This window comes from Lachnellula hyalina (genome assembly GCF_007821495.1).
Source record: "Lachnellula hyalina strain CBS 185.66 chromosome Unknown contig00024, whole genome shotgun sequence".
Classification (NCBI taxonomy): Eukaryota; Fungi; Ascomycota; class Leotiomycetes; order Helotiales; family Lachnaceae; genus Lachnellula; species Lachnellula hyalina.
Window position 1 is genome coordinate 235463 of NW_022157138.1, and position 18714 is coordinate 254176.

The 18714-nt window shown below is 48.3% G+C and overlaps 6 protein-coding genes across 6 annotated transcripts; 2 read left to right on the forward strand and 4 right to left on the reverse strand.

Annotated features, from left to right (window-relative positions):
- Positions 1–1172: 1172 nt before the first annotated feature.
- On the forward strand, positions 1173–3828 carry LHYA1_G001706 (uncharacterized protein; the record flags this gene model as incomplete). The annotated part of the gene is made up of 9 exons (XM_031146686.1): positions 1173–1253; positions 1380–1492; positions 1601–2425; positions 2485–2515; positions 2569–2624; positions 2673–2750; positions 2806–3008; positions 3062–3462; positions 3535–3828. 9 exons carry the CDS (start codon positions 1173–1175, stop codon positions 3826–3828), a joined length of 2082 nt encoding a protein of 693 aa, XP_031007719.1.
- A 637-nt stretch (positions 3829–4465) lies between these two features.
- SPS19 (Peroxisomal 2,4-dienoyl-CoA reductase) lies at positions 4466–5667 on the reverse strand (the record flags this gene model as incomplete). The annotated part of the gene is made up of 4 exons (XM_031146687.1): positions 4466–4740; positions 4861–5134; positions 5281–5543; positions 5613–5667. The coding sequence occupies 4 exons, from the start codon at positions 5665–5667 to the stop codon at positions 4466–4468; spliced, it is 867 nt and encodes a 288-aa protein (XP_031007720.1).
- A 479-nt stretch (positions 5668–6146) lies between these two features.
- LHYA1_G001708 (uncharacterized protein) lies at positions 6147–6800 on the forward strand (the record flags this gene model as incomplete). The annotated part of the gene is made up of 2 exons (XM_031146688.1): positions 6147–6209; positions 6264–6800. 2 exons carry the CDS (start codon positions 6147–6149, stop codon positions 6798–6800), a joined length of 600 nt encoding a protein of 199 aa, XP_031007721.1.
- A 673-nt stretch (positions 6801–7473) lies between these two features.
- On the reverse strand, positions 7474–9629 carry AGP2_3 (General amino acid permease; the record flags this gene model as incomplete). The annotated part of the gene is made up of 8 exons (XM_031146689.1): positions 7474–7712; positions 7763–7974; positions 8027–8512; positions 8567–8643; positions 8699–8861; positions 8912–9020; positions 9070–9172; positions 9336–9629. The coding sequence occupies 8 exons, from the start codon at positions 9627–9629 to the stop codon at positions 7474–7476; spliced, it is 1683 nt and encodes a 560-aa protein (XP_031007722.1).
- A 1287-nt stretch (positions 9630–10916) lies between these two features.
- trapcc10-1 (Trafficking protein particle complex subunit) lies at positions 10917–15966 on the reverse strand (the record flags this gene model as incomplete). Its single annotated transcript, XM_031146690.1, has 4 exons — positions 10917–12701; positions 12757–15683; positions 15736–15810; positions 15894–15966. 4 exons carry the CDS (start codon positions 15964–15966, stop codon positions 10917–10919), a joined length of 4860 nt encoding a protein of 1619 aa, XP_031007765.1.
- An 825-nt stretch (positions 15967–16791) lies between these two features.
- On the reverse strand, positions 16792–17811 carry LHYA1_G001711 (uncharacterized protein; the record flags this gene model as incomplete). Its single annotated transcript, XM_031146691.1, has 3 exons — positions 16792–17065; positions 17121–17502; positions 17556–17811. The coding sequence occupies 3 exons, from the start codon at positions 17809–17811 to the stop codon at positions 16792–16794; spliced, it is 912 nt and encodes a 303-aa protein (XP_031007764.1).
- Between the last annotated feature and the right edge of the window lie 903 nt (positions 17812–18714).

Genomic DNA, 18714 nt, shown 5'->3' on the forward strand with positions numbered 1-18714 from the left:
GCCGGATTTCTGTTGTTTGCGCTGTAAAGTTCGTGTGTCTGTCTGTCTGTCTCATTTGATTTGCGCGGATTTCGCATCCGTGAAGTCACCCCGAAACCAGCGACCACCGGCGAAAAATAGGACTCAAGTCCCCCGAATCGTGCCCTCACGACAAGATCAGTTCACTTTCTCGCGGATATTGCATCCGATTTAGGTCCAGAATGCGCAATCATAGCGACCTACCGTCATCGCTGGTGTTGTGTGTACAGTCCAAAGTACAGCTCGAGGTATGGCAAAGCTTTGTTCCACTGGCGTCGACCTCGACGGAATCATCTCAACAGGACGTTGTAGAGCCGCATCGACACGTCCTGAACTCTTTTGACATTATATAATCGCTGCAAGTAGCTAGAGGCTGCTTCTTCTTATCCACTCCAGGTCTCAGAGCAGCTTCCGTCTGGCGCGTGGTTCGGGAGGGATAGGCAGGGACAAGATCGGTTCAGTAAGTACATGGCGCATCATTATCACTACATGCTACGACCCAAAAGAGGCATCGCAAGACTCAAGACGCGAGACTAGACTCTAGGTTCAATATCGATCCGGCTGTGTACTAGTCGCTGATGCTGAGCTATTGTCATCGGGACAAGGGAGCTTCAATCGTTCTTTTGAAGTCGCCGCCTCCACCTGAAGAGACGGAGTCGGGCATGCCTCCGTAAAGACCTCACAAACTTTTTCCATTTGCCTCAAGCAATGCTCTAATATTCCACAGTCGCGATTCTTTCCTACGCATACGCATACGCATATACCTCCCAAGAAAGCGTTGTCGCGCGCATCTATCAACAGGTTACGCTCACCTCCTGCAATGCTATCGGCTGCTCCATACGACTCGTCAAGTATCTGCCAGCCCGCCAGCCAAGGAGAAATCAAGTCGCGGTAAAGGGTTGCTACCAAAGACAGGAAGCAGGGAGAGACAGAGAAAAACAGGCCTGATTGAGCAACAATGCACGTCTGTGTTCCTGCGGAGGGGTAGATGATTCCAAGGCCCCGTTGTACATTGATTACCGCCACCTCGCCCCCAGACAAAGGCCCGACATTGGTGTGCGCTCCTCCAATCAACCCGTCCGTCGCAGTTCAGGTTCACATTCGGGTTCAGGCATTTTATACGCGTAAAACACAGGCTCGCTGCGAAATGAGCCATGGACGCGGCATCAAGTCCGACATCCTCTTCCAACCCCCCTCCCGCGACAAGAGCCCAGAGAGGAGCTATCGCAACCCAAGTAAGCCTCGATTTCTTTTGCAGCATCGTCAGTTGTACCTCACTTACCACGCTGATGCTATTACGGACTTCTGAGACCCCCCGATCCTATATGTGTGAGTGTTTTATGACTGACCGTTGTTGAAAGGCCTGTGAGACGTGTCGATCAAGGAAACAGAAATGCGACGAGCAACGACCCAAGTGTGGCTTATGCCAGCGGATAAAGTTAGAATGCAGGTACAGAGACCCGCAACCTACAAAGTAAGTGTGATAGTTGGTTAGAGAAGATGAAATATATCTGAGCAGGGCCTCGTTACCACCTTGAACAATATACCATTGGTCTGGACTTATTAGTTGATTTTCTTTCAGGAAAGACAAGACACTCGTTGAAATTCTCGACCGTCTAAAAAATATAGAAGGCAAAGTCGATCGAATTCCTCTTAGAGCCCCTGTGCATCAAGGCTTCGGCCCACCACAGACATCCCCTTCCAGCCAGCCATCTTTCGGTAACGAAACTACCGAGTCAACCTCTACGAACCGACCACCCTTTCAACATAATACTCTACTTAGTGATGGAGACCGGCAATATAAATATGCCTCTGCGGCTCATAAAATGCTTACATGGCCGGCCATTTCCCAACTCCTGTTACAGACTGTACCGTCGACTGTCGGGGACTTGAATAGTCTTCGAAATGAGGGTTCTGCATTCATAGTTCGGATGCAGAAAGGCACTCCCAACTTACCACTGGATGAAAATCTCTCTGACAGACCCTTCGTCGGTATGCAAAGTCAAGCAACCAGGGTAGCAGGGGGTGTGAGGACTACCTTTCCTGATTTGACTCGAGACACGATGTTTCGGTTAGCAACTGCTTACTTCGATTCCTTCAATCTTATATATCCATTTATGGACAGGCAAAACTTTCTTTCGGATACTTTATCAAAAGTGCAATCAGAAGGCTTTGATGGTGATACGGATTCGGTCGTTGCGCTCCTGGTCTTCGCGCTTGGCGATTTGGCTCTAGAAGGGTCTCAAGGAAAGCCTATCGAACAACATGGTACCCGCGCCAGTGGTGTCAGGGGTGGGACGGAGACAAGGCCGCCCGGTCTCGCATTGTTCAACGAAGCAAGAAAGCGTATGGGTTTTATACTAACCGACTGCAACCTTGAAAATGTTCAAGTGTTCTCCTTAGCAGCGTGATTACATTCCTTTTCCTGAGTGACACGTGAAGCAAATAGCTAATACTTTCAAACAGACTATATTACGAGTGTTGCTCTCGCCATTTGGTAAGCCTAGTCCTAGGAGAACTATGCATTTCTATACTTAAACTTTCGTTCAGGAATTCTGGAGATTGACAGTCTCAGCCTCATCAGCTTGTCAAGTCATGATCACTTGGTACGCCTTCACTTTCTAGTCTAATTATTTGGCTCTGCTGATTAGAAGTAGCAATACAACAGACTGGAGTTCTTCTAAAGGAGATCTCATCAAACGTGCGTATTGGCATTGCGCATTGATGGAGACGTGTGTTTACCTAACCATCTTCCCCCTTTCTCGAATCTCGCTTAATATGTTGTAGGAATTTACATGTCGAGCTTGATTTACCGCTTTCGGGGATTCTCAACTTGGAACAGAAAGTGGGTCTGCCAGCATTCATGCAGCCCTTTTGTGAAGCAGATGACCGTGCAAACAAGACTTCGAATTTCGAGTCGCATTATAGTTCACTGTTAGCGCTCACCCGGGTTTGTGCAAATCTTCATGTTGATATGAATAAAACAATCTGTAAGTCTAGTCAAGCTTAATGTTAGTCATAGACATCCACTGAGATGGCACAGCCACGGACAGTAGTACCGATACACCATCGACATCCAGGGACAGCCCTCTGTCCAGTTCACTGAAGCAGCTAACTTCAGAGCTTGCACAATGGCGAGGCAATCTCCCCGAAAACCTTCAATGGGCAGAAGACAGACCGGCAGCCTTCCCATCCCCTCAGGCGAACATCATAGGTTATAACCAAGCGATCGACCCGGAATTATCACTCGAGAAACATTATTCGCAGCAACTTCTCTTTTCTACGAACCTGGATGAGGAGCCAAAAGAATACCCATATTCCTTTGACATCCAAGTAGCTTTGCTGCGGACAAGATATTATTATGCAAAATACATGGCTTACCGACCTTGCGTCTACAAAGTATTGCATTTCCCCGAACAGGTGACCCAAGACGATGCAGAGGGGGTTGCGGAATGTTTGCGGGCACGTTCAGCATATATTCCCATTCTTGCCTTTCCAAACTAACAACATGACCAGTCGTGTCTAAAATGGCCTTTAACCATGTCGCCCGTCTCGCGCCGAAAAAGGCTTATACCTTACCTGTTCAGCTGGTCTCAAAACTTTCTCGGCATCCTTTTAATCTTCCACATGACACGCCACAACCGGATTCTCCAAAACATACGTGCCAACATGTGCGGGCCCACCTTTGAAGCCGATGCGAATATCTCGATAGCTCTGATGCTGGATTGGATCCGTGATTTGAAGAGCGTTGATCCCATTGCATCGTGGTGCTGGAAAATTTTGCAGGGGGTATACCCTATTGAGGAGTAAGGGGTGGGTATACGGGCGTAGGGCATAGGGCACAGGGCGCAGGGCATACACAGGGCATACACAGGGCATACACGGGCATACATAGGGCATAGGGAATATGGCAATACAGGGAAAATCTTTGAAATCTTTGGGTTGGCGACACAACTGTGTAGAAGCAACGGCGTTGGAGCATGACTTTCACGTCATCTTGCAACCACTGGATGTGGTTTTCGCTCTCTCAGCCATATTTTTAGAATATTCCAACAGAATAAAAGTTAAACCTAGTTCATGGATGGCACTGTTTATTCGTGTGAGCTACAGTATTCCACGTTCAAACAAACTTGGTCGTGTAAAAGGAAGCAAGGACGGCGATGGAAACGAGTGTTTCTGCCGATGATGACCTTTTCAACCGTAACTGAAAAGTCATTCCAGGATTTGAAGTAATAACAGAACTCGGAACTCTATAAACACGTCAAATCACATACGTTGGTTCAAAGCAGATTTGTGTTGCACAACTCCTAGTATCCAATCGGGACGGCTCTTACTTCCCCTGAATCTCGCGCAAAGCTGAAAAGCTGGATATCAAGAGCCTCACCCATGAAAACGAGCCATGTCATGCTCCAACCAAGCTTATCATAGTATTCCTAAAATAGGATATCTACAGCTTAGCCTTACGCACAAAAGAGTCATCCAATAGATAATCGGGATACTTCCACGATCCCGACTCGAAACTCCCAGGTGACCTCCACCCACCCCCATCGATAACGAGAACTTCTCCATTTACGTAGTTCCCTGCATCGCTAAAGAGATATACCGTTCCGTCTGCTATTTCCTTGACGCTGCCGTAGCGCTGTAAGGGGTTCTTGCGCATCGCAGCTCCGGAGGCTTCTGCGTCTTTGTTGCCTAACCTTTCCATGCCTTCTGTGGCAGCGACTACGGGATATAATTAGCTCATGATTTCGATATTGGATGAGGAGCTGATTCGAACAGCTTTGGAAAGAAAGAAAAAAGAAAAAAGAAAAAGAAAAAGAGAAGACGGCAAAAAACACTTACTTGGACCCGGAGTCAAGATATTAGATGTAACGCCGCGCGGACCATATTCCAGCGCCACGCTCGCAGACAGCGCATCCACGCCTGCTTTCGCAACAGCTGCGTGAGTCTGGAAGGGCATGCCTGTGAAGTGGAACGAGGCTGAGATGAATATGATGCGACCACCTGTATCGGGGTTCGTGGCTGCGTTTGGGTGTTTTTTCGCGGATGCGACGAGGTGGGGGATCGTGGCTTTGAGGGTATTGTAGGAGCCAATAGTATCAATATCGATTACGGTCTTGAAAGCGTTGGGTGAGAGGTTGGATATGGGAGAGAGGAAGTTGCCTGCTGCTCCGGCACTGTGTGCAAGTCAGTCAATCGGAATTGGGATTTCCAGCTTGCTTGCTTGCTTTGTTTCGAGGGATGGTATGGTATGGGAGGAACTTGCATGACAAAATCTATGCCTCCTAATTCCTTCACTGTTCGCTCCACGGCTTTCTCTAGAGTCTCGATTTTCCGCACGTCTAGTCCGCCTATCCCTATTACTCTTGCGCCTTTCCGTGCGGTGGCTATGCTGCGAGCCATGGCTTCGGTTTTCTCGACATTGCGGCCCACGATGCAGGCGTTGGCTCCGAGGTGGACGAGGGCGCGGACTTGCGCACTACAGATTGTGCCTCCGCCTCCTGTGCAGAAGACTACTTTGTTGTCTGGTGAAATAGAAGGTTAGCTTTGGTAGAGGTGTAGTAGTAAGGGAGAGGCTAGAGTTGAGCTCTTACCAAAGATACCGTCTTTCCAGACATTGGAAAGATAGTCAGACCTTGGGAGAGCCATTTGTAGGGTTATCTTGGAGAGAAGTGGAAGAAGTTGTAGAATTTGATGGAGGTAAAAGTGGTATGCGAATGTGATGTGCGTTTGGTATGTTTATACAAGTTATTAACTGAATCCGCAGTCGTCTGTCCTCTGAGTATTTCACGGCCGTAAAGTGTGGTAATCAATATGTACCTAGGTGACTTGCACGCATTGGGAAGTCTGGGGTAAGACCTCGGCCCGCCGCTTATCAGATCCAGATTTGGAGCAGATTGATTGGTCAATTGGTTCAGCCAACCAGCTCACAGTAAATCTAATCCAATCCATGACAACCAAGCTTGCCTTGCCAGTGCCAGTGCCAGTCCAGCCAGCCCGGCCTGCGTCACATCAGTGCTGCCGCCCAACGCTCCGCATCGTCCGTTGAACGTGAACGAAAAGCGTCCACCCGCCTCAATCCTGTGCAACTGCATTTTCAAGAGTGGACACTCACTTCAATCAGCACCATGGCGTCCAGAAAGGTCTCAACTCTAAAGTTCGTGGGAACCGTCTCGCTCGGCCTACTCACCGTATGATGCCCCTCCCCTCTTACATTGCCACAGCTAACAAAGCAACTCTCCCAGGGCCTCTCCTACACACTCAGCACCCTCACAATCCCAACCCTCCTCGCCCTCCCCTCGGCAAGCAGCGCCTCTCGAGCCTTCACCAGCCTGTCCACGCTCTCCCCAAACCACCTCACAGCACTCACGAGCATCTCCAGCGCCTCCTTCTTCCTCGCCTACCTACTGTCGCCACGGAGCCAAAAACACCCCTACCTACTCTGGACAACCATTATCGTCGCATCGTCCGGCCTCACCGATCTCATGCTCAAACCCGCGGTGCGCGCCAAGAAAACCGTGCCCAAGAGGGACACCAAGGGGAAGGGTCGGCAGATGGATGCGAGTTACGAGGTCCTGGGCGCTAGTGATAGGGATAGTGAGGGTACGGCGAGTGGGGAGGAGACGGACGAGGATGTTAATGGGGAGGATGTGCGGGAGCAGATGGAGGGGTTTATGAAGAGGCAGATTGCGACGACTGTGCTTGCTGGTCTTGGATTTGCCATGAGCGTGGTTGGGATCTGGGGTGATGGTGCTGCGGACCTGGTGGTTATTGAGATGTGAGCTGAGATAGGCTGGGCAAGGAATATTTCCGGATTTGATATCGTCCGGGAGCATGGAGTGAGGTATGAAAATTATGATTGATGCGACGGGATCTATGGTAAATACTCGGCTCACTCTGCTTCTTCGCTCAACTTATATACGAATTGAAGGGGTTCTCTTAGACAGACAAGCTGTTACTTTGAATATATATTGTGCCTTCCTAGTAGTTAGCTGTAGTATAAATAGGAAGAAAGTGACATCTCCGCCAGTGCAATGTCTCCAAATCCAGCAACACTTTCTCGCAAATTCCATTATTATACTCCACCACTTCCCGTTCTCTATACCCTGAACCGAAAGGCATGATACCTCCCGACCTACCTAGCTAGGTCTCCTCTTTCCATTTAGTATGTTGTAATATTCTCATCAAATACTATTAGCATAGTATGCCGAATTGTGTGATAAAACCATGGCTTTGAAGTGAAAACGTCAAGGGATAGACGAAGTAGTTAGGTCGGAACCTGGATCTACGTCCTCACATGATATATATGGCTTCTTTTTCTTCTTTCTGGACTTGACTTCTTCATTCATCATCTATATCTATATATCAACAAGTACTTGAGTACTCGAGATAAGATGAGGTTTTTGGCTACAGTACAATCTACAAAATCCCACCCTAAAAAAACTTTTAGATCCCTCACTCTGCATGTTCTTCCTTCTTCCCAAGCCCGACCATCTTCTTAATCTCCTGCCAAAAGGTCATGTGCGGTTCTAGAGTATTGGCCTCATAATCATCAATAGCAGGCCTTTCCCAAACCAAGTCCGCTTCCTCGGGTTTGATGATCTTTGTCTTCTTGATGATCTTCCAGCCTACGTAGAAAACGGGGCACGCGAAGACCATAGTGTAGTATGAGAAGAAGGTTCCGATGTCCCACCCTGATTATCTCATTAGCATAGTCTCTTTTGAACAAAAGGGGTTATCTTACAGCCGGGAAGGAGCACCGTGTACCCGTAAACGGTGACAGTGAAGATCATGGTTACCAGACCGAACCAGGCGCAGTAAGGTTGTGCCCAGCCGATGTAGGGGAGGTCTTTGCGGTCGTAGCCTTGGGCTTTCATGGCGCGGTAGAAGAATATGTAGATGGTGCACATGCAGATGTAATCGATCATCTGAGAAGCTTCGGTGAGATTGGCAAGCCTGGACAGAATCAGTAGGGGGTCTCGCTCGCAGCATGTAAGGATTGATTTACCATGTGATGACCTGCGCGGAGCTGCTCCCGATGGACAGGAAACTGAGGAAGGGAAAGATCATGGTAATGCAGAAGCACCAGATTGGAACACCGTTCTTGGTACACTTTCTGAGAAACTTCGGGGCGTGGCCGTCTAGTGACAGAGAATAGAGAGTTCTGGAGGCGCAGAAAACGTATGAGTTGCCGGCTGAGAAAATACTGGTGACCAAGAGTGCATTTGTGAGATGCGGAAGGAAACCAATACCCATGTTCTGCATAGCAATAACATATGGGGAAGCGGCAGCGGTTCCAGAGCTAGTTCCATTGAGAGCGGCAATTAGATCTGCGTCGTTGTACGGGATTACAATGCCACAAGCTAAAGCACCTCCGATGAAGAAGATGCCGAATCGAACATAAACTGTCTTGAAGGCCCTCTTGAGATTCTTACGTGGGTGCGCGGCCTCACCTGCCAACATCGCAATATATTCTGGTCCGACAATTGTGAAGCTGCATGCTGGTTAGTCTTTCATCCAAACGAGAATCACGTTAGGATGAACATACGCAGCCTTCCATAATGCAGCCAAAAACCCCTCGAACTTCCCCAGCGGACCTGTTGTAACGTATTCCGCAAATGCTCCCTAGTGATGAACGAGTTAGTGACCAAGAAATTGAGTAATGGATGGGTTATAATACCGGCGTTCTCCAATATCGAAACCCATATGCATCATGCTTAGGATTCCCCCCAACCATGGTAACGAACGTGAAGGCAAATAACAAGCCAATAAGGAACAGTTTACCAGTAGACAACCAGAACTCAGACTCTCCGTACAACTTGACCGCGAAAAGGTTGATAATTCTATTCAGGTCAGAAGTTTGATCCAGTACAGAACACGGGATTCAGCTCACGCATAGAGCACAATACAAGCTGCACATACAGCCTCGACAGGAATATCATCTCTCCAGAAGGTCAACACCAAATTCAAGGCACTGATTTCCCAAGGAATAAGAAAAGCCTCTGAATCTTGATTAGACTAGAACTTTGGAGCCCGTGTTGTCAAACTTACCATAGAGGAAAAAGTTCCAGCCTAACATGAAGCCGAACGATTCATCCACCCACTTACTACCCATTCGAATGAACCCACCACTGACCGGCATGAACACAGTCATCTGCCAAGCGGATTAGCATAGTACAAAGACAACCGCCTAGAGAGAGCTGGGGGAGCCAGTGTACAGTCTTGGGAGCTAATATACAAGCTCCTGAACAGCTTCCACTCCCACTCCCAGCTCCCCCCAAAGATTAGGGTCGATTTGTATGAGAATATCAACCCACCTCAGCCATGCAATTATTGACCGACGCCAAAAAGAAGCAGTAAAGTATAAAGGCAATGAGCAAACTCCCCGGTCCTCCATTTACAAGACCCGTGCCAATGCTCACGAACAGGGCCGTTCCAATGGAGCCTCCTATCGTAATCATCTGAATGTGGCGACCAGAGAGATTCCGCTTGAGATCAGACACATTTCCAATGATGATACTATCGCCATCAGAAACATTATACGCCGGGACCTTCTCACTGTCGTCGGATTTGTCTGCGGCCACAGCACTGTTCTTCCTGATATGATCCATGATGGCGGTATTTCTTGCGCAAAACACAAAGAGACAGGACAGGAAGAGTAATTCAAAACATGGGAAGCGCGGTGTTTAAGAATACTTTATAAACGCCCCGCAATCCAACATCAAGGCAAGGCACGGGAATCCTACAGTACTTTACCTACCTGTAGTCTCGTACAGTATGAGAGCCAGGAGCCAGTGCACCGTACAAGACCCTGCTTACCAGTTACCACCAAGTTTTATCAGGCGGCTTCCCCGAGCTATCTCACGCATGCTGTGGACGCTGCGTTACAGTAGCGGCGGACTGGCTTGCCCGCCATACGAAGGACTTCGATCCTACTGAGATACCAAGCCAAAGCCCCGCAATTTTGGAATGTGGCAGGGTACACCAAGGAGATATGCACGACTACAGTACATGTACCCCACTCAGCGCTGATGCCCGTTGATAAGGAGAAGAAGATCAATCAATCAATCAGGTGGCGATAGCTTTTACTGTATTTCTTTCTATTTGTGTGTTACAAAACTTCCATCGTATTTACTGTAAATTACGTCGTATACGCGGACCGAGCCTCGCAGTCGCCGCATCGCGGGGTTGATGTTGACCTAGCTAAGAGCCGCCACATCAAGCCTCAAGGCTGGGGCTGGTTACCGGTAGTACAGTACTTACCGCATGGCATGTATGGCAGACACACCCTGTAGATACTATACTTACACTTACCTCACCTCACCATAATACGGTCGCCTCCCTTGCCGTTGCTGCGCTGACTACTGCCCGAATAATCTTTACAAGTACGCTAGCACAATAATCTTTACGTATTCAAGTACAAGTTGAATGCACGCGCTTTTAGCTCCGGCTTGGCACTAGGACTCGAGGATCTATTTCCTTTTCAGCGATTCCTCCTAAGTCACGACCCCCTTTAGGAATCTTTGAACTTTGGAGTAATGTACAGAATACGTGGATATTATTTAGTGCTACTATTATCACAGCTGCTTGCATGAAATGCGCTTTTTTACTCGTATTTCCCTCACGCCCGCCATGTGTTTCTAGTTGCCCGTGCTAAAGGTGCATGGTTTGGGGGTTCTGTTGCTTCATTCATACATAGCGTTATCGTGTATACATGTAGGGTTAATTTATGGTAAAGATTACGGTTGACCATGGTCTAACGGTATGAAAACCGATAGCCTCATCCTACCACCACGTTCCAGGGTCCAGGGAGCTGGGACACTGCCCCGCCCCCACAAAACCCTCTCATTTCAATGGGCTGACTGGACCTCTTGTTATGTCAAACGTTTTCTTTCAGCTCACCCAAGAGCAATTCCTCTATTGTTCGTTCCCCTCCATTCACTTTCCAAGAGCATAGCGCCACCTTGAGGACCACTGGCATCCAAAGAGACAGTTGTCTTCTGTGCATCACTTATCACCCTGATAGTCTCTCCAGAATTTTTATGGTCAGTCTCACATGTAATAGACGACTTTGTCCGAGTAGCATCTTCCTCATGACCAGCTGTTCCTAACTTCAAGACCTTCACTGCTGGTGCAGGTTTGATGTCCACGTTCGGGAAAGGCAGAAATCCCTCGCGTAAGGGAATAAGCACAACTGGGAAGGAGAGCTTCTGCTTGCTGTCTGCAGCATGAGCCTGACTTGGGACCTTGAAATGGCCTTTTCGTCTTCCTCCAATCAGCCAATTATCAGAGGCTCCGGTAACCTCGTAGACAAAATGTACGTCTTCTGACGGAGATGAGCTATTCTTTCCTTGATGGAGTGAAGCATCCCACATTCTGGTCCATTTGATATTTAGCGACGCGGAGAGGGGTTGGTTTGACGCGGCTACCATCGTAGCAGTGGGTAATAGCGAGCTCTCTAGTAATTTGAGATCTGCTGTGTGTACGACAGTCACGGAAGGAACCTCAACAGGAATGATGATGGATCGACTGGCAGAGATGGTTTCCTCCTCCGTGGAAAGAAGTATCAAAGGAATCTTTGGTGTGCGTTGTTGCCACGCCTGAAGGCCCTCCGAGATTAAGCCAGCTATTTCTTGGTTGCTCTCCATAGTACGTCCAAGGCCCGAGAAATGGTCCTGCCACCTTACAGTTGAAAGAACCGAGGTTGGGACTTCACTCAAAACTGCGATCCGTTCAAGATCATACGGAGATGAACGCGCCCGGAGCTCAGCCACGACGATCGGTATGACAAGTCGGCTATAAGGATACATTGGTGTATCCTGGAGAGCCTGCTCGAGGCTACGAGTAACGGTATTCTCAATCTCTTCCTCGAGGCATATGTAGTGCAACACGAGCGACAAGGATGCTTTCACGCTCTTGCTAGCACCCGGCGGTGGTGTTGCACGAGTGGATCTCGTAATTTTATAGAGCATCGATGCAGGCTGCCGTGGAAATATAACCAAAGGGTCTGAGAATGTGGTGCCACAGTGTGCTTCGAAAACATCTGAGTCTTCTAAGCGAGAACTCAGCAGACGTAAGGGGTCGGCAGTGGCGGAAGAAATTGTGAATTTTGAAAATAGCGCTTTGTGCTTAAAGACGTCCTGCACATTAACACCGAGAGGAAGGAGGATAGACATTGTAGGCGTAGTGGCAAAAAAGAAGGTCCCGTTTTCAGTGGTGTAGGATAACTCCAGCCTGAGCGAGATGTCACTTGAGTCGTGTTCAAGAGTATATGGCACGCGAAGCTTCGCTTTCGCACCTACAGCCATAGCACCAAAGCGAACGACGCCGGCTGTAGCTTGCTTGGAGAGTTCAAGTTTACCACTTATAACTTTAGCTTCACTTGTTTGAAGTCTTAACCCAGCAGTTGCTGCGCGGACCTGAAGTTCTCCATTAATCACATTATTCCAGCCAGATGAGAGCTCAAGTTCCAAGAAGCGATTGCGATCTAGATGCATGTATCTTGATGCGAAAAGCTTCACATCAAACGCTTCTGCCCGATGATAGACGAGCAGTCTTGGACATTTGAAGAACGTGTCGGTCTGACCAGGGATGGCAACAACACTCTCATGCTCATAAGTAAGAGAGATGTTACTGGTGTGAAGGCTAACATGACTGACAGTATAGGTGCCCGGTACAATCGTCTGGAAAAGACATTAGCATTGTAGCAAGCTTACGACGAAAAGGGAGAGCACCCACATTGGTCTGAACTAATAGTACCCCGCTGCCATTCTTGAAGACTGATGGGCCGGTAGTTTCAAGCCAAATTTCTCGTTTTGTGTCTCCATACAGGGCAGTAATTTTGACTCTTGCTTTCTCAACTGTGAGCACTTCTGAGAGTAAATACCTCAGACGAAGCTGTAGTGCAAAGCTGTCTCTCTCCGGGTGATACCGAGGGGTACTATCCACCTCCACACGTCCAAAAAAGTGCTGCAATGGCACACTGATTTCACGTTGCAAAGTCTTCGTTATTTCCAACAACTCATGAAGATACGAAGAAGTAGAGACAGGCTCATCATTGTTGGAGCTTGAGGGACTGCCAATCCGCAAAGTCGATTTTCGAATCTGTTTCGCGTTCTCAGTAGCAGCAACCTTCCCTAAAAGATCCAATACAACACGGACGTAATCTTCTTTGCGTTGAAGGTTTTTAAGACTTTTCGCATACATGACGAGCATCGGCAATTCTACTTGATCCCATCCGTTGTTGCCATACGAGTTCATCATACGAAAGAAGTACGAAGCCGCAGCTGCAAAATCATCGAGATGATATTTGAGAACTGCTAGATCAGCCATATTTGCCAGGACAGATTGCGTACGGTTCGCCACTGTATAATGGCGGAGTGCTTTATCCGTCAGAGTCTCGTAGAGCCGAAAAAAGTCATCCTTGCTATCCACAGCAGTTCGCAGCAGTTTACTTTCGATGCCATGTAAGGAAGGGGTAGGCTTTGGAGAAACCACGGAAATCGCTTCTTCGCCCCCAGAAGAACCTCCATCTAGGTCAATGTCTTGCAACTCGTCCGCCTTGTCATCATAGTGATCCGCAACTTCTGCCCAGCCAGCGCTCCATCCACGCTCTTGGCCGACCCTTTCTAACACATTTCTCGAAAACAGATATAACTCCGCTCTATGGGATGCGAGATCTTCGAGCCCGTTTTTAAGGAAAGTCGTCGAGACAGTGCCTTGCTCTGGAACACTGGATCTCCGATTGGCTGGGAAAGCTGCAGTGCCTGTGGGCTCTCTGACCGGCGAACGACGCTGAGCAAGGGAGCTACTGCGAGCAGGATGCATCATCGTCTTTGGCTCGGGGATAGCAGCCTTTTGCTCCTGTCCATCGAGACCTATTTTAGCGCTTGGGGGTGCCAGCGTCGATGGGGGAATGGGCAGAGATTTTGTAGATGTTTGGGCCAAGATTTGTTGTGCCACAGCAAATGTGAAGGAGGACGTGATGTTGTCTACTACTTGCGACATTATTGGGTCTGGCTCCACGACAAATTCTGCCTTCTCATCCTCTGCTTCACCGGACTTGTTCAGTTTTGACTGGGACGTCCAAATATCATCCCGAATGATACGTGCGATAGAAGCAATGAAGTCCATGGATCTCTTACATACATGCGCAAGGGTAGCGAGATTCTCCACGTCTTCCGAGGCCTGGGATGCCGGGAGTCGAGCAACCACTCCTTGCAGACTGGACTCTCGCTGCTCTTTGAGTTTTGCAAGCAGTTCCTCCTTGGACGACCAAGCGTTTGCGAGGCGTAGCAATAGTGACAACTGCCGAGCAAATATGTAGCAACGAAAGTCAAAGATGGAGATATCGTTCGACAGTATAAGTTCTCGATATCGTTTCTTGACTGCGTTTAGCGGTATCTCGTCAATCTCATTGTCGGCGGGCTTTGAGCTGGACTGAAGATCAATGGGGTCATCCGTCTCGACAGTGTCTATCCCGTCACCCATATCTTTAAGTATCGCACTTTTCGCTCGTTCCGCTTGTTGCTTCAGATCCTCCGTAAAAGGCAGAAAAGATCCACCATGTTCAGCGCCTGAGCCTAAGGTAGCTTGCTCCGTGATAATCGCATCAAGACCTATTGCCAATTCATCATACCCTACTAGGGCATCCTCAACGAGGCCGACGCTTTCAAACCCTCTTGCCAATCCTTCCTTAAGTACAAAAAAAGTACAGAAGTTCCAGCCAGGCAGGGTTCGCTGGGCATCTTTCTCACGAATATCCTCTTCATACTGACTCACACGCATATCAAAGGATGCTAGAATCAGCGACTTGAACTTCACAAGCAGATCCAACCAAGCATTCTCATTTTCTTGCGGTGACTCGGTATATGACCCTGGAATGGCTGGCACAACACGGGGAAGCATCTCGTAAGGCACATCATTAACGCCAATACGAATCTGAGCTACCCGATCAACAGCAGTTCTCGATGAGCCATTAAAGTCTGCGCGTAGTTTCTCCAACAGGGTCGATGATCCACCTCCTCTCCAACGTGCCGTGGCCTTCTCTGTAGTAGATCCAGAACTCCCTTCTGAACTTTTCCCACTTGTTTTCGGTTGTGTTGCTGCCGCCGTATTTGGTACTACGACATGAATGATAAGCCATTCGAAGGCATCATGATTCTCTTGTGTATTCTGCTTCGTAGTGCTCTGCGCAGGCGGAGTGTGCTCCTTGATCCATTCTCGCACCTGTTTGCGAGCTTGCGCTTTGTAGGTATCATTATCATCGCAGCGTAATAAGAAGACCTTCAGATATGGCGTCTGTCGTAACCCAGGTATTTGGTGCCTTCGCTCCTTAACAACTGGCTTGGGCGCAGCGTCTGAACGAGACTCTGGTTTCTCTACTACTGCTGCCTGTCCTAATACTTGTGTCCGAAAACCATCATCGCCACTTGCTGTTGAATCCTCACTCTTCACCCTTGAGAGGCTGGGCGAGCTGCTTGAAGCATTGTCTGTGGAGGCAGGAGGGCCCGGTTCTTGAGCGAATGGGACAAGGTCGACATGGAGGGAGGATATGGAACGTAATGGACCAGCATGAGATTCCCAATGAAGGTTTCGCAGAGGTAGTCGAGGGAGGAAGCCGGGCGACAGTAGCTGGTAGACCCCGAACGGGTCAAAATACTGAACTGGTATTGTGATTAGTTGAGCTATATTAGAACCGGAGTGATAGCTTGATACCCGTAACTTTGGAACTTGACGATGGCTGCTCCATGACTATTATGAGCTTTACAGCTCTCACACGCCAGCTAGCAACTAGGAAATGGATGGAAGGGCATCACTGCATCGCGAATATCTAACGTAGTGTCGTTGAAGTCGATTTTGTGTTGTTCAGGTACACCCAAATTCTGCCACTTTCTCTCCGCCCAATCGAGATGCCAGGGCGGTGTAGGACTTCCAAGAAACAAACATGCTGAGGGGACGCTAAATTCTGGCGTGATGCGCTGTATTCTCAGGCTCTCGATCGCTAATTATTTTATTCTCCAGCCTGCTACTCACTAAGTAGACACTGCGGGCAAATATTCACACTTTCTTGTTCCAATATGTTTAACAAGCCAGCATGTCTTCACTCTATATGTACTCGATACAATTTAATAAATCGATGCTTGAACAGCGTCTTCATTATACTTGAGGTAAATAATCTACCGTGGGCTACGGCTGTTAATCCTCTTCTCTACCCCCTAAACTTCTCATTTCCAACCGACGATACTGACCAATTTACCTCTGTTTCTATTAGATAAGCTAAATTCAAATGTCTCGATTTCACTTACAAACTTTGTTCACCTAACAGGACCGATGGGAGCTCACTAGGCCTTTGCTACTCCACCACAGGCGCATGTCCCATCTCATCAACGAGATTTTCCTTCAGTCATGAACTCCGCAAGCCGGACAAGTCTCACGCGGGGGCAACATACTTAGGCGTCACCAAGAGCTCTTCCCCGAATACAGGGTCACCGATCTGTGAGTGCGCTGACTCTGCTTCAAACAATCCGGAGAACAATTTGGATTATCATTAAGGTAAACAAAAAGGGGTATATAACACTAACTACAACCTAAAACCGTCATTGCAACATATCCCATCTTTCATCAACGTATCGCAATCTTCCACCTCTTCTCAATAACGCGGAGCGTTGCAGATGTCCCTCCAGGGGATCTTAGACAGCCCATTCGGGAATTTCATCCCCGCCGCCGTCCAACTGGATACTGCCGTCTCGAAGATCCAAGCCAGAACAGCTTTCACCCAATGTCTCTTCTTCCCCCACACGCAGCCTCAGCAACAGTAGCTATTCCATTAAGCAAGAAGAATTGACAGATTCGGGTAATCTCTGGCTTGCTGAGGATGGGCGCAAGGGCATAAGCATGGAACGCTGCCATGAGGCCGAAGGCTCCAAAGATTCCTAGTGAGCGTGCCATCCAAATAGGTACGCCATATTTTGGGAGGCCGTACCGGAGTGGTTGGTATGCTAGGGATGTGCATGGGGAGGCAAATGCGTTGTGCCACGTTTCGGACCTTCAAGATTTAGTTAGAACTCGATCTGCTAGAGCAAATGCAAATGCAGTCTTACCAAAATCCTGACAGACTATCCGCCAAGTAAAGAGGACCGAACAGAGCCGGGCTACTTTTATACCGCAGCAGGAGTTGCATACTAGTCCAGAGTATATAAATCGACAACTGTACTTCGAAAGCCAAAATCGTTGGAATATTCTGCGGAAGCGATTGCAGGATAGTAAAAACTCCGACATGAATAGCTAGTTGCAATGGTTCGTTGAAGTTCTCTTGGTTCCTCGGTACGCGGATATGGTTTGGAGTAAAAGACTCATATCGGAGTTCTGTCAAAATCATGAGAGACAATAGCCAATCTGCAGGCTTTCTTCCTCCTCCTGTGTATGCTCGAGTCGAGTGCCGGCGTGCAAAGATGTCCAGGAGCTTCATGGTCCCAATTGCAACTACAAACTGTCAGTGAAACTATGTAATGGAGCCTGTTTAGTCTTGGTCATACTGGCGAAGTTCTGTAGGCATTGTGCAGGGCCACATGAGATTGCCGCAACCTGTGGTGAGAGCCAGAATGCGCCAAGAGAGAGGAATGTCAGCGCCTGGTAGACTTTCTGGAATCCCTTGATGTGGAAGTATATTGAGAAGTAGAGAAGCTCGGTTGGGATAAGGAGAAATGCTGTTGCTTTGACCAATTCGTGCCCCAGTTGGTTGTAAGCAGGTGGCAGATCTGCTAGAGATACTGGGGGAAGGGAGATATTCATATCGACGGTGAAATGTAGGCAGCTACGGGTGGAGATTTGAGGGCTTAGCAGGTGGGTGATTTATCTATTTGGACTAACTGGGAGCAATTGATCCTTGTTTGAAGGCACTGGCAGCAATCCAGGTCGCAGCCAGCGAGCGACACAACCGAATCACTCGCTGAACCAAATGTACGGAGTATACTCCGTAAATATATGACCCCTCTTTGTATAAACCCGAGGTGTGCGGATCCCAGCCTCCCCGCCGGCTTCTTCGGAAGGCTGAACAAGTAAAGTAAAGTGAAGCCTTGGTCACGATCGGAGTTATCTCCGAGCCTCAAAATAACAGCGAAGACGAGATCCCCTTGGTTCCAGGACTGGAAAAGTATACTGAAAATATAATGTAAATAAACTTAGGGATGAGGAAGAGTAGGATGCGAATTTAAACAAAGTCATCAGCTACTACAACAGTGGGAGTGGTTGGCCATGCCATTCTTGAAATGGCATGGTTCAGCATTTTCTTTTCGGTAGCCTTGCTGAGTTGATGTCGCTGAATAATGTGTGATGGTAGCAAAGGTCGGATATATCGGACCGCTGGCCAATAGCACTAGCAATGGACTTTTTATGGAGCAGATGCCGGATTATTTCCGATTGTTTCCGAGAGGTGACTGGCTCGACTGGTTCGCAGAAGCAGGGGTAGGAACAACAGCCGACTTTCCATAGCAAGGGTTTGGGTAAAACGTGCAATATCCGTAAAAGTTGGTATTATGACTGATTATTATTTCGTTGTATCCTTCGCATCTCCCTTGTGAGAGCGTCTAACCAAATTTGCCCATATGAAAGACCTGGGAGCCCTTTTCATTTTCCTGCTTCTGGCACTCAAATGAGGTATGCCCTTCGTTAACGCCATGCCGTCCGATGCTCATG